Source organism: Natrix helvetica, assembly GCF_964273705.1.
Source record: "Natrix helvetica genome assembly, chromosome: 4".
Taxonomy (NCBI): Eukaryota; Metazoa; Chordata; class Lepidosauria; order Squamata; family Natricidae; genus Natrix; species Natrix helvetica.
In genome coordinates this window covers 78,794,218-78,811,713 of record NC_138550.1, presented here as the reverse complement: position 1 = coordinate 78,811,713, position 17,496 = coordinate 78,794,218, and the positions used below count along the sequence as shown (strand labels likewise).

The window sequence follows — 17,496 nt, the reverse complement described above, 5'->3', positions numbered from 1 at the left end:
TTATGCCATTTTTTTGGTTAAAAACAATATAAGCTCTCCTTGCAGGAAAAGCAAGACTCATCCTTTTGAAGGATTGTCAAGTTCGGTGTAGACCCCCTTTGTACTACTATCATTCAGTTTTAATTTTATGCAATATATGTTTATCTTGCAGGAAGACTTTCCTTCAAAAGAGTTGAAATTTTATCCACGCTGGGTTTTATTCATTGGTGCCTTGCTTGTGGTCCTACCGTGCTTATTTATTCCAACTGGAGCCATTTGCCATTTTAAGGAAGTATTGCTGAAAAGGAAGGAGAAGCAAGTCCTTCATCCATGTGAAAGCACTGAAGGCAACTGATGCTCTGGGATTCTATCGGCCAATTCCAGTGATCCATAGTAAACCAGTAGTTCAGATTATCCAGAGAAAAAGGCAATCTATGAAAATTAAGTATACACTGTCTATATAAATTTCTGTAGAATTCTAAGGGAAAGTATTTCAAATAAATACCCTTTATACAGTATTATATTCTGTATAAATGCTAAAAGTTTTCAAGGAATTGTTTTAAACATTTCTCCCTGTTTTTAACTGAGAAGATGATCAGAACTCTAGATTTACAAAAGAAAAAGTATAAAAATTATAGGGAAGAGAAAAATATATATATAATCAAGTAAATGTATTCATACACAGCCAGTTCTTAAAATGACCACTTGGATAGAAATGGATCAGTGGCTGATGAGTTAATTTTTGTGAACTACTTTCTGGCCAGGGCCAAATGATCTAGTGTGGCTTCATGTTGCCTTTTTGTGCTGCAGTTTGGGAGAATGGAAATACCCATCTTGTTAAGCTTCCCTTTTTGGTAAAGTAGGGTTGGACATGAAACACTGACGAAAAAGTTTTGTCCCAAACAAAAACACCATTCAAATATTTTGAATCTTCTAATGAAGCAAAACTCAAAACCTTCTGAAGGTTTTATCAAATAAAATAATGTAAATTTAAATCAAGCTCGTTACCTTGTTTTCATTGTAGGGCCATAAAAATGGATGTCATGATACTCCTTGTTAACCATTTAATCTATCAGGGAAAAATTAAGAGTCTGAACCTTTGCCCAAACTAGCTTTCTTATATCCAAGGAACATATCTATTATTTATGGGAAGAGCATGAATTGTAACTGCATGTTATATGGCAATCTAGCCAGAGCTACAGTACATCAATTACTTTGAGATGGCTTATTTAGTCCTAGAGACTACTTGTTATGAAGAATAGTACAGTAAACACTGATAGAGTTCTACAACTTCTTTAGCAATTAGCCTAGCAACGGAGCTTCCTATTATGTCAATAGCATATGAAGAAAGGGGATAATGATTTTTCTGATATAGTCTTAATGTCAGCAATAAAACTACAGCTTAATCTTGAATCTGTATGCTTCATCTCAGATTTATCTAGCATACTCCAGCAGGTAATTCATCAGAATTTACTTGGTTTCAATACCGCTCATTATACCATATAACATTTAGCATTATTCTGATCAAGATTTAGAGGATGGAACATAGTTTTTGACAATCATACGTTACACTTTAGGCATGACACCAGAAGAGACAGCTGGCTCCCCACTCTTAGGTTACATTAATTTTCTCCTATTAAAAAAACCACACACCAGTTCCAATTAGATACATTTTTTATTATTTTATGAAAAACCTACTTTGTGTATGTAAAACCTGTTGCCAAAATTGTCTTAATCTTTCAGTAATCCACAAAATTAAGCCTACAACCTTTTGGTGCTATAACAGGGATGTCAAATTGTGCTATAACAGGGGTGTCAAACTCATATTGTCATGGCCGTGTCACATGACATATCGGGCCTTTTTTGCCCTTAGCTAAATAGGACATGGGCGTGGTCAGCACATGACTCATCTGGCCCATGGGTTAGGGTTAGGGTTGCTGTAATAACATGCAATGTTCTTGCTTTGAACTACTTATCAAGAACATTCATTTTGAGCTTTCTTTCCAAAGGGTGGGGCAAATATTTTACAGTTCACCGCCATTAATCACACTGCAAATTTCACTAGAAGAAGCAAGGTAAAGCTTTAAAAAAAACTTATTACACATTCCAGCTGCTTGGTAGAAAAAAAAACCTCACGTGGGCATACAAATTAAGCAAGTGGAAGGCAAACTTGAAGAAGAAAGTTACTTTATGGAGCTAATCCAGGATGTCTTTGAAATCTCCACATAATGACGGCTGTATTACTTCAATAAGCAGTTGCATGCTAGTTTTCGGAATTTGACGAGTCAACTGTAATTTACCTACAAAGAAAGAGTAACCAATTACTTTTTTAGTTAAGCCAGGGGTGTCCAAACTTGGGAACTTTAAGACTTGTGGACTTCAACTCCCAGAATTCCCCAGCCAGCATAGCTGGCTGGGGAATTCTGGGAGTTGAAGTCCACAAGTCTTAAAGTTCCCAAGTTTGGACACCCCTGAGTTAAGCCAACAAGTTATTCTAAACAGATGTTCCAGATCATCAAGTACCTGGCTTTAGAGAAAAGCAGGCAGCAAAGCCCTGAAAAAGTCCTATACAGGTAGTCCTCGACTTACAACAGTTCATTTAGTGACCGTTCAAAGTTACAACACTGAAAAAAAGTGACTTATGACCCTTTTTCACACTTACAACCTTTGCAGCGTTCCCCATGGTCACACGGTCAAAATTCAGATGCTTGGCAAGCGGTTTATATTTATGACAGTTGCAGAGTCCTGGGGTCAGCATTTGTGACCCTCTGACAAGCAAAGTCAATGGGGAAGCCAGATTCACTTAACAACCATGTTAAGGTAAAGGTTCCCCTCGCACATATTTGCTAGTCGTTCCCGACTCTGGGGGCGGTGCTCATCTCCGTTTCAAAGCCAAAGAGCCAGCGCTGTCTGAAGACGTCTCCATGGTCATGTGACCGGCATGACTAGATGCTGAAGGCGCACGGAACGCTGTTACCTTCCCACCAAAGGTGGTCCCTATTTTTCTGCTTGCATTTTACATGTTTTAGAACTGCTAGGTTGGCAGAAGCTGGGACAAGTAACGGGAGCTCACTCCATTATGTGGTCCTAGGGATTCGAACCGCCAAACTGCCGATCTTTGTGATTGGCAAGATCAGCGTCTTAGCCACTGACCCACGTCTCTTTTAAAAACCATGTTACGAATTTAATAAATGAAATGATTAGTTTAACTGGTAAGAAAAGTTGTAAAATAGGGCAAACTCACTTAGGAAATGTTTCACTTAGCAACATAAATTTTGGGATCAATTGTGGCCATAACTCAAGGGCTATCTATAGTCATCTTCCTTCTGTAGAGACAACTATTGATAACTTTGGGAATAATTTGTTTGAATATTTCATTAAAAAATAAAATAAAAAATAACGAATTAGATCACAAAAATTGCCAACAGCCACATGGCTCAACTCTGCTAAGATTAATCAATATCATTCATTCATCCACCCGTGCATTCATTCTGTTGTTATTACACTTAGCATTTGTCTCGCTTGGTTGCAGAGTCCATTTGTTTTGCATTGTGCTTGCATCAGTTCACCTAATGAAACTATGAATGCATGATATGCTAAATTTTGATTTTCAGCCAGTTTGCTCAGGAACCTGATTTGGGCTGTTATGTGTGTGTGTGTACTGTATAAATGAAAGGACTGCTAAATTTTGGTTATGCATCATCAAATTGTTGTTAATTCTTAGTGACCAAATAGATAAATTACTTTCATAATGATCAGTCCCTAACTTGTTCTTTTCATGTCTTCCAAAGCTCTACTTACTGCTGTACCTGAGTCTTATCTATTTTCTGGTCATCCTCTTCTTCTCTTTCCTTCTACTTTTTTCATGACAACCTTCTCCAGAGAGTTAGACTTTTGCAGGATAATTTGAATCTGGTCCCTTGAATTAGAACTCAATTTTGATGATCTACTACTTTCCACAGTATTCTCAGGAGATTTCTCTCATAACCACAGTTCAAAAATGTCCTGCACCTTTTCAAAGCCAATCTTTATTTTCCCTAGGGTGTCACATCTATGGAATCACTTGGTCGCTAAATGAATCACTAAGTGAATAATGTAGCAATTCACTAAGTTAGTTATTAACTGTATAACTGAATGGCTTGCCTCTAGATGATGTGGGTGTTCCATCACTGGAGGTTTTTAAGAGCTTGGACAGCCATTTGATCATAATGGTATAGGGCAGGGGTGTCCAAACTTGGGAACTTTAAGACTTGTGGACTTCAACTCCCAGCATGGCTGGCTGAGGAATTCTGGGAGTTGAAGTCCACAAGTCTTAAAGTTCCCAAGTTTGGACACCCCTGGTATAGGGTCTCCTTCTTGAGTAGGTGTTGTAGACTTACAAGGACCCTGCCAACATTGTTATTCTGTATTTGGTACCAAGTCTGATGGCCCTAATGGCCCTCTAATTTGGTACCAAGTCACAAAACACAATCAAATGACGGTGGATTTTACAACTGCTCATAAATATAAGCCAGTTGTTAAAGGCCGAAAATGCAACTACTGGACTGCGGAGATGGCATGACAGTCGTTAATTTTTGAGGATGAATGTATATAACCGCTTTTTCAAGTCTATCATAACTTTGAACAGTCATTTTGCAACCGGTTGTAAGTCAAGGACTATCTGTATAGATACATCACAGCATATGAAGATCTTCTCCAAGGTCTTCCTGGCTGCTTTACAAGTGCTAGTTTATGACACATTGACTGCTTGTTCCGTTAAAGTTCATTATTGATCCTAAAAGGCAGACGTCATCCACCCCCTTTGATAACTTTATTGCCAATTCTAAAGCTGGCTGTTCTGCCTGTTGCCAAGAGTCTGTATGTTTATAATTTTTGTCCCATTTTTTTTTCATGGTGTGCCTTGACTTTCAGAGTTTGCAAATCCTTTGCATTTTCAAATTTAATTTCAAAAGGCATTGTGATATAATGTAAGGTTTTGGATTGGGAGCAGGAGACCCAGGTTTTAGTTCTCCCTCGGGCACAGAAGTCAGTTGTGAGACCTTGGCCTTAAACTATGATTTTCAAAAACACCTATCTAGCCTGGATAAGTGTGCTAATTACGGTTTATAACTTTCAAGAAGAGGCCTTCTATCTTGCAGTGGATTGATGTGGGCTGATAATAATAAAAATATATATGCACTTTACTTTTATTGCAGGGAAGATGCCAGTCATGGGACAGATAACATCTCCTAGTTAAAGAAGAAATATCTAGGCAACATTAATTTGAGATCATAAAAATCTCATTGTACCACCATTCCATTCATAAATTAAACTTAGGGCAGAGTTCTCTGTATGTTTGCTAAAAGAAAAAAAAAATTCTTAACGATTTATACTAATTACCACAGTAACTGGGATTGATATAGTTTGCTTTTTTAATTTAAAATTAAAATTAGAAAACAATGCTTTTGCGTATTGCTAACAGGGTTTTTATTAAAGTGGCATATAAAATATTATACTCTTAATATCAAAAGCACAATTGGAAATAGAGATAATAGGTTGAGAGAACAGTAGCAGTTGATGAGCTTATATAGACTCTACTCAGGTGGACAGATACATTTACTGATATGCACAAGCAGATATAATACTTATCTCAGCCTAGCAACTGTTAGGAGCAACCTGTTACTTGCAGCTGAAGCTAGACTGTGTCAGAACAAGAGTTACTCTCTGCTTGTCCACTATGTTGGCCAGACAATCTACCAAGGAACGGGTTGCCACAGTTCTGCTAGACTGTGTAGTTGCTTTGGAGTGAGGTGAAAAGCTAAGTCTCCCTCCTCAAATGATGTGGAAAGAAGAATAACGACATCTGACAGGGCTTAAGGAAAATGGTACCTAAGGTCCACAGTCACAATACTGATCATCATATTGTACATAAAATGTATTCATGCTCTACGCATTCACTTAAAAACATCTAAAAAGTATGAAAGACATCAAAGGAAAGGAATACTTACACTGTCTGAGAGGTCCAAGAAGACACTTGTAAATCACCCTGTGATTTGCCAATTTAGTGCTGTAGGCATGGTAGGAGAGCCACTGAACTGCTTTGTAAGAAAGTGGAATTGAACTACCTGTTACAAAAAAGAAAAGAAAAAAAGAAAACCCCCAAACGTATAAATGTATTTTGTGATTCTGTACAACTGCTTTTCTATAAACCATTACTACTTTGGCACTCTTATTGCAGCAAATGAAGGGACCAACCAGACTGACATTTGAACGTACTACCGGTTATTTCATTTTACTTCAAAAACAAGCAAAAAACAATAATAACCATGCTGTTGCCACCCTGTGGGAGAATGATTGGGACCACAGTACACACAGCAGATTTAACACCTCACTATATGCTGATGTCAAAACACACTGTTTTTTGAACCCAAGCCAAAGAACACCTCACAGAGGAAGCGATCACTTCAGCAGATAAAAAAGGGGGCTTAACTGCTCTTTAATAATGTTATGTAGCTGGGTAATGAAATGTCTGCAAGCAACTAAGCTCAGAGAGCACCAAGGACGACAGTTAACTGCACGTCTCTTAATGCTGTAGTCCCTCTCTGTATTCTTAGAGGCTATTTGAAGGGAAAGGGAAATAGAAACTTCCAATAATGCAACTTCCAATTTAATTTGCTTTTAAAAAAGGAAAAAAAGAGCTATTTTGATGTAGTGGTTAAGATATCGGTTTAGAAACCAGGAGACTGTAAATTCTACACCTGCTTTAGGCATAAAGTCAGCTAGATGACCTTGGGTTAGTCAGTCTCTCTCAGCCCAGGAAGAAGGCCATAACAAACCACTTCAGAAATCTCGTCAACATTACTTCAGACACTGTCTAGGACAGGGGGTCCAAACTTGGGAACTTTAAGACTTGTGGACTTCAACTCCCAGAATTCCTCAGCCAGCCATGCTGGGAGTTGAAGTCCACAAGTCTTAAAGTTCCCAAGTTTGGACACCCCTGGTCTAGGTAATAGAAGGCATACCCACCCCCCACCCCCAAAAAACTCAGCCCAGAGCAGCCATTTTAAAGGGGATATTGGGCTCAAAAGATTTTTATTTCACCTACCTGCATTTTTAGCTTTTAGAATAGAGAAGCAGCATGAAGCACTATCGGAGATGACCGTCAGGAAGAAACGTGGGTTATTTTTGATTTGGTGATGAAATGGGAGCTGGAGAACACAGGCATGAAATCTAACATGAAAAAAGCCACAGATATTCCTTGCTTATAAGGGTTTCAGATGTACCGGGATTTAATGTCACTGAATTTAGAATTCTGAGACGGAGTTTGTACTGGATCAAGTCAAAGAATTGCATGTGAGGGGGCGGCTTTAAGGCCAGCACATAGATGGACTCTTAAAGGACTCCCTTCTGCTTGGGAACTTTAACTGTTCTCCATTAACTCTTGAATCGAATAGTGACACAACACAGTGAGAAGAAAGCACCAAACTTCTCCTTCCATTTGGCCTTGACCAAAGGGTATGTTCTATCATTCTGATAAGCAAATATTTACAGAGAGGGGAGAGAGAGGGGGGGGGGGAAACCCTTGCAAGAGAAAAGATTTGTTCAATTGTAAAGTCATTAAGGGATTATCAGTACTTAAGAAAGTGAAGATGGAAATTCTAAGCAGCAAGCAAGGGCAAGCCAGGAAGATGCAGGTCAAAGCCCAGACAGATTTTATCCACACACAATGTTCCAGAGGCAAAATTAGTTAATAAATTACATGCTTACCCTCTGTTTTTCGACAGCAGAAGGCATGAGGAGTGGGGGTGGAGATCAGCTGCATATTCACAGTTGTTTGAACGGACATAAACTGATATCAGTTTTGATCTAAGAATGATGCAGATGCATTCCTAATAACATTTACTTAACCGAGGAAGCTCCAAATGCCTACATTGCCCATAATGAAGTGCAGGCTAACTTGCACAATAGCAGTTCTGAGGAGACATTCTGTATTTTGCCATCACTAGCCATGCTGCTATGCCTTTCTAACTGCCCCTTCGTTTCCCCCCCCAAATAAACTGATTTGTTTAGACTCAAAGATTTCCCAGGTAATGAAACCAAACACATGTCCACTCAGTTTCTTTGTTTTAAAAGGGTTTGCTTTTTTGCACTGGCAGATTTCTTGGTGAAGATTTCTTGTGCTATTTTATATTTGGGGGGGAGGGGGGGGAGGAACTGTTACCACAGGCATAGAAGAAAAAGCATTTTCCAGTAAAACTCTGGAACAGAGGAACAAGGGACAGCTCAAACATTTTCCAGAGAACAAATCAACACTAGGATTTGATCTAAAGGAAATTGTAAAGTTAAATCTCTTATTTATAGATGGCCAGGTTAAAGGTAAAACGTTGGGGAAGAAGCAGACACTATGAAAGCTGTTCTCCTGTGGTTTATTTGTGTGAGGTGGGGGATAAATGGACAAAGGAAAAATGGTTGTAGGGAACAGGTTAAGTGTGTACTTTAAAGAGAATGTACTAGGTTTCCTAACATAGTAAGCAATTTCAAGTAATTGGGAGCTCTGGAACTAAAGGCAGTTCATTCCTTATAAAATTATCTTATAGAACAGGCAAGTATTATTTGTGGGACTCATAAATCATTAAAGCATCTTCCCAAATCTCCAGATGAATGGACGATAATATCAGTAACTACCATTAAAAAAATATTCTGAGAACTGCCAATTCTATCAGTATTAACAACTGCAGCATTAGAAAGCATTATCAGGAAGAATATGGGTCAATACTGGAAGTTAATAATGAATGCTGTCCAGATAATGCAGATCCTCTTAGAGAGTATGGTAATATATTGCAATGTTTATTATGCTATTTATTATGTATTTGAAACACTGCATTAAAGGGCCAGAGCCCAGCACATTCAAGAAAAGCAACTTTGAGAAAGTATAGTGTGACATCTTCCTGGCTCACATCACATTCCAATGACAATAAACAGGGCTTTAAAATTACCATACTTACCTGTAGGCCTGCAGAAGTAGTATCTTGTAAATATTAATGCATACTGTCCTAAGGCTATTGATCTAAATTTGAAGCAGGGAAAATAGGAAAAAGATATAATAAAATATTTCTCCAGTGCAAACAAACAGGCATTAAATCAAATTAAATCAAAATTGAGAGATATAAAATATCTTATATAGTGATAACTGGAGTGACATCAGTTTCTGGTTAAAGTCGATTGTGGTAGCACTAAATACCTAGATTTGACAGTATGTTTGAGATTACTGTGCATATAATGCACTTTTTAGGCATCCCTTTTGAATTGTGCATTCTCTTACCTGTAAATCTATTAATAAAGCATGACATTTTAGCTGCAAGACTGCAAGCAATTTGTTTCTCATGTTCACACCACCTTCTCTAGTAGAGTTGAAAGACAGGCTAGACCTGATAGATGTATAAGCATAACTGCAATGAAAGATAAGTGGAGAAGGAGATCAACATATAGTTAATTAGAATTGTTTTTCCTATTACAAGAATATACTTGGCTTTTATGAAATTCAAAACATAGATATTTGAAATAATGGCCACGTAGAGAAACATTAAATCAGTGTTTCCCAAAGGGGGCGGTGGGATGACTTAGGGGGTGCTAAGAGACGAGGGAAGCAGCGTGCTGTGCAATGGAGCCACCCCCCCAATCCCTCTTGCACCCGCTCCACACGGACGCGCCACTCTCGCCTGCCTCTACCCCTCCCACCTTAGAAATGCAACACAGGTAAACATGTGGTGGGGGGGGGGGAAGAGAGAGAGGCTAGCCCCCCTCTGCCTCCTCGCTCCATTCGTAGAGATGGCCTTAAAAAGTGAGGAGCGGGAGGAAGGGCACTTGGGGTGGTTTCTCAAACTTTGAGTTGCAAAGTAATCTCATTGAAGGCTGAAATATAGGGGAGATTGTGGAAAAGGGATAAGCATTTCCAACATATACTGTTTTTAAAAAAGTAAATAAAAAGTGGTCTAATTACTGTCTAAAGTTGGATATTGTCACATACAGGAAAAAACAAAGCAAAACAAAATTATGATGGAACAACGTCCCATATTAGAAGAAAATGCTGTCCAAATGTTCCCAGTATGCCAAACAAGATGTTTTGTAACCAAATGGAGTCAAAACACTGCAGTTTTTTTTTAATAAAGTGCCCTTCCTATCTTGATATTTATGCACAGTGAGACCTTTGTCACAGATAAACCTGGATAATGGCATCACTCTTATGTTGTTTGAGTATACATGAGCTGCAAGGCTTGTATTTTGTCATAGTATCATCTACAGTTCCATAAGTTCTACTAGGATTTTGACCAGCTGCTGGCACCAATATATTGAGGAATATGGAAAGACTGATCACGTGGGGCAGTCTAATGAGCATTTCTGAAATGGCAGATACCACAGAACAAAGTCTTCTTCCTTCTCTACACCCACCCCACCCTATTATTTTTTTTAAAAAGGCAGCAGTGTGTGTGTGTGTGTGTGAATGATCAGGCATGTACTGTATTACACAGAATTTACTGAACAGTGAAGTAGTTACTAAATTTTACTGAGTTTACTAAGTTACTAGTTACTAAGGTTCTTGAAAAATGACTATCAGACTTTGAAAACCTGGTATCACGTTAAACAATTTTGTTGAATTAACATTAAAAAGGTTTTTAAATTTGATTTTGAACAAATGTGCAATTGTTAGTTTTGAATTTTACTGTTACTATCTTCCTTCCGTCGTGCAAACTGCCCAGTCACATGACCCCACCAAGCCACACCCACAGAACCGGTAGTTTGAATTCCACCACTGGGTGGGGGGCACTGAGGATCAGTTTGTAGCACCAAGGGGGTGGTGGGTTGAAAAGGTTTGGGAACGACTGCATTAGACCCTTCAAAATTAGAAGGTAATAATATCTTAAGCATTTTGATAGCAAGCTATTGTGGCCCAGCAGGAGCCGTTGGAGATGCAACCAGACTCCAACAGTGAGGGGCCTTCTGAGTCGGTTCTGGAAGATGTGGAGGACCCTGGATAGGGTTCTGACTCCGAGCAGGGATCAGAGAAGCTGGTTGGCCACCAGGAGGCGCCTGAGGCATGGAGCAGTGGTGAAAGCCAAAGGGAGTGTGCTCCTGACGTCATTCCTTGGAGCTGTGGGGAGGAGACAAGGGAGTTGGTTTTGGACGCTCGGCAATGGAGGACTGATAGACGTAGAGAACAACTACGCAGATACAGAAGATAATTGGACCCAGGTGGTTGTAATTAGGCTCTTCTCAAGATAGCATTTAAGGAGAGACTTTCCTGGAGGCTGGTTGCAGAGTTCAACTTATCTACCAACGCTGGACAAGCGTTCTCGTGCCTGTTTCTTATCTTGGAAGTCTGGATTGCTGCCAAGGTCTAGTCAGTGTGTTAATTTACTGTGAATAAATTGTATAGCAGTATTCTTGTTTTGGAGTGCTTTGGTGTACGAAGAGGGGGGTCAGAACAGCAAGCTATAACTTTAAGAGAACTGGCTAATTATTTGTAATTTTATACAAATGGTTCTGGACTTCAGGGATTCACTTGGAGTTTCCCTGAATTTAGGATTGTTGTTGGGTTATCTGCCTCATTTTCTTATTGCACAAGTTCCAAGACATGGTTCCTAGTCAGTCTTCAAACAACTTACCTATCAGTGTTGTCATCTTGATGGTGCAATTCAGATTGAAAAATATAAAATCTTGCAACCTGCTGAATGGTCAACTCTATTAATTTGAATGATTCCTTCACAGAAATCTGAAATATCCCATTATTAGCTCTCCACAGATTAGTCTACGTATCAAAAAATGCACTCTTACTGACTATGTGATAAGGACATTTTTAATGCCAGCCAGATTTAATCTGAAATCACAGCAATGATTTAAGTTTTATGTCAGTCAGAATGGATCAATTTCAGGTTGTAGAAGGTTTGAAAGCTTACTTTTTGTTTCTAATAATGTATACTGCTTAGGCTATCAAGTTATTTTAGTTGATTCATCATCTATTTCTTAATTTATATAGATTAAGTATTAGGAAACATACTTTGGGAGGATAATGTGGTTCTAAATGATTTTAAATGTAACAAAAGTCATTTGTGCTACGCACTATTGAGTATTTTCACTATTTTATATTTCCTATTCTAACTAACGTGTCACATCCAGCCTTTGACAATAAGCAAATATGCCCTTTTACCAAAGTGCCATTATTTAATTTAGCTTTGCCCACTAAATTTTGCCTCATTGATTCATCCATTAAATCTTTGATTTAAAGATACTCACGGAGTAAAGCATCCAGTCTTAATATTAATGCAATGACTATTCCTGAATAGTACATACCTGGAGTAATCACAGTAAATTTCAAGAGTCTGTGTATTAATTAATAATCCACACCATGGAAAAACACAATGAGCTGGCAATTGTTTGAACTCCAAGCAACCTGGAACATCTTCATCCATTGGAAAATTCACCACAGTCTTAGATGGATTTATAACAAAGCCATACTCTGGAATGCCTTTGGCTAGAGTCCTAAGTGAATGAAAATATACATTCCAAATTGCTACTTGAATATATATGCATCATGTATTCCACTACAATAATTAACTGCACATGATAAATCCCTCCAAATAAGTTGTCAGCTGTATAGCTCAAAAAATGGCATCCTCCTGTTGTGTTGAAAATGCATCCCCAGAATTTTAATATCGTTAGAGGTGATAGCTGGGAAAGCCGCTGTAGGTCAGAGGTAAGTTAAGTTTTGATGTCAAATATTAGAATTACTAATTTTAAGCAATATAGCAATAACCCTAAAATATAAGAACTTTATAACCTCCCCTGCCCCCAAATTGGCTTTTCTTCAGTTATGTGAATTTAACCACTTCCACTTGTTTTTCACCTTATTTTATAGTCTATTTTGGTTTTGCTAACCATGAAAGGACCAAGGACTGATCACTATATTTAGAATCAATGTACCAGCAGGATCATAACCCATTCTTTTCAAGGAAATCATTGCCACCTCAATGGGATTTTATTGAAAGTTTCATTCAGTTTATCTGCTCTGCATATATTCTAAAGAAAGCGTATATTTAAAATAAAGCATTTTAATTTGGAATACCATATCCATGTAGAAAAATGTGGAAGAAGAGTAGAACAGAACAAGGTAGGAATATTTTCATTCCTTTGTGCACAAAAAATTAAAATTCAAGGAAAGATGATTAAATCACTCATTAAAAATAATATTTTTCATTGTCATACCTCAGAAATGTTTTTGCTTGTTCTAAATGAGGTGTAACAAGCAGAAAATCATCCGTTAAACGCATCAGTAATCTGTAATGTTAAAAAAAATATCTTGGTCTTGGGTATATTTAAATTTTAAAGCACGAATGCATTGCTCGTAGTCTTTATTTTTCAATTACTTGAGGTAAAGGTAATATACATATTATCACTATTATATATTCTATTATCCAAATCTGCATTATAAAAAATGGACCAATGCTATAAATTAACCTTTCACCCATAAATAAAATTGGCGCACACACAAAAACCAGTATTGTAATTTCTGATCATCCATCACAATGACGGATGAATCCAATTGCTGTGTTTAATTCCCATATGATGAGAAGCTGATTGGACTTGAATCTGGGCAGAGGAATACTTTGGGGAAAAAAACCTAACTCAAACTTTTCTGACAACTTAAGTAAGGATAATAGGATATGCTTGGGTTTTTGCAGACCTTCTCCATACCATCTGCCAGACCTCAGCTCAAGCTGAAGATAAAAATAAAGACTTCCTTGGATCAAATGTGGCTTAAATTGTATGTGTCCACATAATCTTCCTGGCAGCAAAAGTGCTTTGTCACTGCCTTTCTCCCAGATGGTTTTCAGACTTTTCAATTCAGGCTATGCCTTCAGAATTTCTGGTAACCTCTCATCCAAGCACTAGCCAGAAGAATAATAATTATTACTGATAACAAAAAACTCCCCAAATATCTTGCCAACACCATAATTTTGCCAGAAATCCTAATACACTGCAAGCAAATCAAATAAACTTTTACTCTACACACATTTAAAAAAGGTTGTATTAAGCAATCTTATCCCAGCACCACATGCATAGAAGGGAAAATGCCACTCCTCCCCAAAGTCTCAAAATAATTCAGTTTAAGATCAAAGTGGGAGAAGAGGATAAATTCAATGTTGGCTCTTGTACATCTTTATACAGGGGTCAACATATAGGCAAAAGTAGGTGCCCTTGATGTGTTTTAATGGCCTAGAACAGTGGTCGGCAAGCCGCAGCTCGCGAGCCACACACGGCTCTTTACACATTTTAATGCGGCTCTTCTGTGTGCCGGGGGCCGCTCCCCTCCCTCCTCTCGGGCACTTCAAAACAAGCGCCCCTTTCCCTTTTTTCTTTTCGACCCACAATGATTAGGGAGGATCCTGAAGTCGGGCGGGGACGAGAAGCGAGGAGGCAGAAAAAGAAACGGAGGCTAAGGAGCTTCCCCCCCGCCCGCTCCCAGCAAAAATCTAACCGGGGAGCCGGGCGGGCAGTAGCAAATTAGCCGATCACACTGCGTGATCAGTTAATTTGCTACTGCCCACGCGGCGTGATCGGCTAATTTGCTACTGCCCGCCCGGCTCCCCAGTTAGATTTTTGCTGGAAGGGGGCAGGGGGGAAGCTCCTTGGCCTCCGTCTCTTTTTCTCCCTCCTCGCTTCTTGGGGCTCCACCAATGGGGGTGCAAGGCCCGCCCAGCGCCAGGCTTTGGGCTAACACAGAGGTCTGCAAAGTTGGCTGTTTTAAGACTGGTGGACTTCAATTCTCAGAATTCTGGGAGTTGAAGTCCACCAGTCTTAAGAGCCAATTTTGCAGATCCCTGGGCTAATATGATTGATGCCCTTGGTGGACTTCAATTCTCAGAATTCTGGGAGTTGAAGTCCACAAGTCTTCAAGCTGCCAGGTTTGAAGACCCTGGGTTTTTTTTTCTAAAGGGCTGGGGGTGCGAGGGTCTTGCAACTTGACAGCTTTAAGACTTGCATGCTTCAATGCCAGAGTTCCTGAGCCAACATGACTGGAGGAGGAATTCTGGGAGTTGAAGTCCACAAGTCTTAAAGCTGTCAGGTTTGAAGACCCCTTGGGGTTTTTTTCCTAAAGGGTTAGGGGTGCAAGGATCTTGTAACTTGACAGCTTTAAAACTTGCGTGCTTCAAATGCCAGAGTTTATTGAAACTAAAAACAGTGTACCATCCTATGTATTTTCGGTTTTAAAAATGTGGCTCTCAAAATAAATTTCAATCGTGGTTTTGGCGAGATTTGGCTCAGTTGAAAAAAAAGGTTGCCCACCACTGGCCTAGAATAACATGTCAATATTTACTTGAAAGAAACGAGACAAATATAGGATGTGCTTATTGCTTGATCCAGAAAGGCATGGCTGAGTGCTGGTCTTTTATTTCATTTCATGCTGCACTTTTGAAAAAAGAAACTCTACATTCTTATGTGTGCACCAGAGAATCTGGTTTGGCATTGCTTAAAGCAAAAGATGTCAACCTTTACTTCTTTCATATTCTGAAATGGATTCTGGAAGGAGTATTTTTCCATAAACGCTATTATTTCTATGAAGTGCTAACAAAACAGACGTTTGTCACATTTCTGGAGACAATAAAAGAACTAAAATTCCCAGGTCTGCTTGAAATGCAGCTTTGAAAATAGTTTACATTCTGATGCTGATACATATGGATATTGGAGAGGTGGCAGCAGTGGCATGTGTCATTACATCACACAAGCAAAATTTAGTGAATCATGCAATTGACACAATATAATTTGCATAAATTTGATTTCACAGTGAAACATGAAACATAGGTTCAACCTATATAGAGTCTTCCTATGTTTCAAGTGGCTAGTTTGCCTTACTGTTTCTCAATTTACATCTGTTGGATTATAATTTGATAGATAGAATTGGAGCAGGGATGGGCTCTGATCTCCAATATGCTAGGCAGACATGCCGGGAGTGGGGGGGGAATAATGCTGGGTAATCCCTCCATCTCCTTAATTGGAACAGTTTATGCTGGGCTTTATGTTATTATCTAAATAATGAATGATTACTACTTTTATAAAGATTCTAGCATGAGAGTTTGGCCCTTTGGGAATGGCTAATATGTCAAACAGCAGAATAACACCTTACCCGTCCTCTTGCACATTGCACAGTAACTTATTCTCCATGTCTCCATAGCAGAGGTTGCAAAGCAGATTTGATAAAATAGAGCCCTGGGGAATTCCACAGCGCTGCACATAATACCTGAGAAATGCCAAGAGCCAAAAATCCATTAAGAACTCAAATCTGGTAACAAAACAAAGTTAGTTGCAATAAGGCTGATTGTTTCACTGCAATAAGGAAGTATTTTCTGATGGGCAAATTGTGTATCATCTGAGAAACATATGATTTCCCTGTAAATGGGAGGTAAATGGGAACTGAGCTGGAATCTTTGTGCAGGGGGAGAAAATAGGTTTTTCTGTTAGGACTACATTGCCCCAAATTCTGTTAGACAGCAACACTCAGAATTCTGAATCAGTGTATTGATTCATCTGCTCAACACTCCCTCAAGTAAGCACCTATTTGTCTCCCCCCCCCACAAATCTTGCAATGAAGATTCACACTGGTATCTCATGGGCTTCTCCCTAACTTCTTCCTCTCTTTACCTTGAACTACACATGCAGTAGCATGAAACAGAATATTTCTGACATAGCTGAATAGACACCTAACTATACTTTTCAGGTTGTGGATCATGAAAATATTGTTAAAATCTTCTCCTGCAGTAGAACACAATGCATTCAAAACACTGGTGGTTTAACAACAGTCAGTCACCATCTAATACTAGGCAAAGTTTTCAGGAAAGAGAGAGGGGGTGGGGAAGGAAATGGAAGAAAAGATCTTAAAAGATATTTTCAGACGACTTTGTCTGCATAAATGTTTCCAGGTTTTCTAAGGAAAAAAATATCATGCACTGCTCAATTGCCTTCTCAAAGATGATACTACTTCATACAGTTCAATAAATTGCATAAGTCCTTTTTAGTGCTTTTGAGGCACTACATAAACTGTGGGAGCTGCATAAACAGAGAGAGCAGGGCATGGATAGAAGAACAGATATAATAGACATTAGCACGTCAAGAAGAAAACGTAGATAAGCAGTGGTATGTTTGGAAGCATTTCTTCTTTCACATTTGTAAGTTGATTTCCCAATCCAGTGTCTGCCACCATTTGAATAAGCGGATTCATCCCCAGCCCTAGTGCTTAGATGCTCCTCTTTGTCCAGAGTTTACGTAAATTCATTCCTGCCCTCTAATCTCTCCTGTCTCATCTCCTAAATGCTCTACATTTGATCTCTGCTATATCCTAACATATGTTTTAGATAAATTGGTCTCTCTTCCATAAACTCTTTAAAATAATAATAATAATAATAATAATAATAATAATAATAATAATAATAATAATAATAATAATAGAATGAATACAAAAATGGATGACATTTCATGAGCTATCTG

The 17,496-nt window shown here is 38.6% G+C and overlaps 2 protein-coding genes across 5 annotated transcripts in view; one reads left to right on the top strand and one right to left on the bottom strand.

Moving 5' to 3' along the window:
* The window catches only part of LOC309392179 (sodium-dependent neutral amino acid transporter B(0)AT3-like), a gene marked incomplete at both ends in the record, with an annotated part of 32,458 nt that extends 32,124 nt beyond the window's left edge, over positions 1–334 (top strand). Inside the window, 1 exon segment of the mRNA XM_081953181.1 lies at positions 152–334. Within this exon segment, the coding sequence (XP_081809307.1) occupies positions 152–334 (183 nt within the window).
* A 1,307-nt stretch (positions 335–1,641) lies between these two features.
* The window catches only part of TERT (telomerase reverse transcriptase), a 33,487-nt gene continuing 17,632 nt past the window's right edge, over positions 1,642–17,496 (bottom strand). Inside the window, exons 9-17 of one of the 4 annotated variants that reach the window (XM_081951697.1) lie at positions 16,139–16,252; positions 13,219–13,290; positions 12,307–12,495; positions 9,281–9,407; positions 8,964–9,025; positions 7,064–7,188; positions 5,967–6,083; positions 5,159–5,207; positions 1,642–2,279 (exon numbers count right to left, since the gene is read on the bottom strand). In XM_081951697.1, the coding sequence (XP_081807823.1) occupies positions 5,206–5,207; positions 5,967–6,083; positions 7,064–7,188; positions 8,964–9,025; positions 9,281–9,407; positions 12,307–12,495; positions 13,219–13,290; positions 16,139–16,252 (808 nt within the window). In that variant the 3' untranslated portion in view covers positions 1,642–2,279; positions 5,159–5,205. The remainder of the gene's footprint in view (positions 2,280–5,158; positions 5,208–5,966; positions 6,084–7,063; positions 7,189–8,963; positions 9,026–9,280; positions 9,408–12,306; positions 12,496–13,218; positions 13,291–16,138; positions 16,253–17,496) is intronic. The other 3 variants (XM_081951698.1, XM_081951696.1, XM_081951699.1) reach the window with 3 other exon arrangements.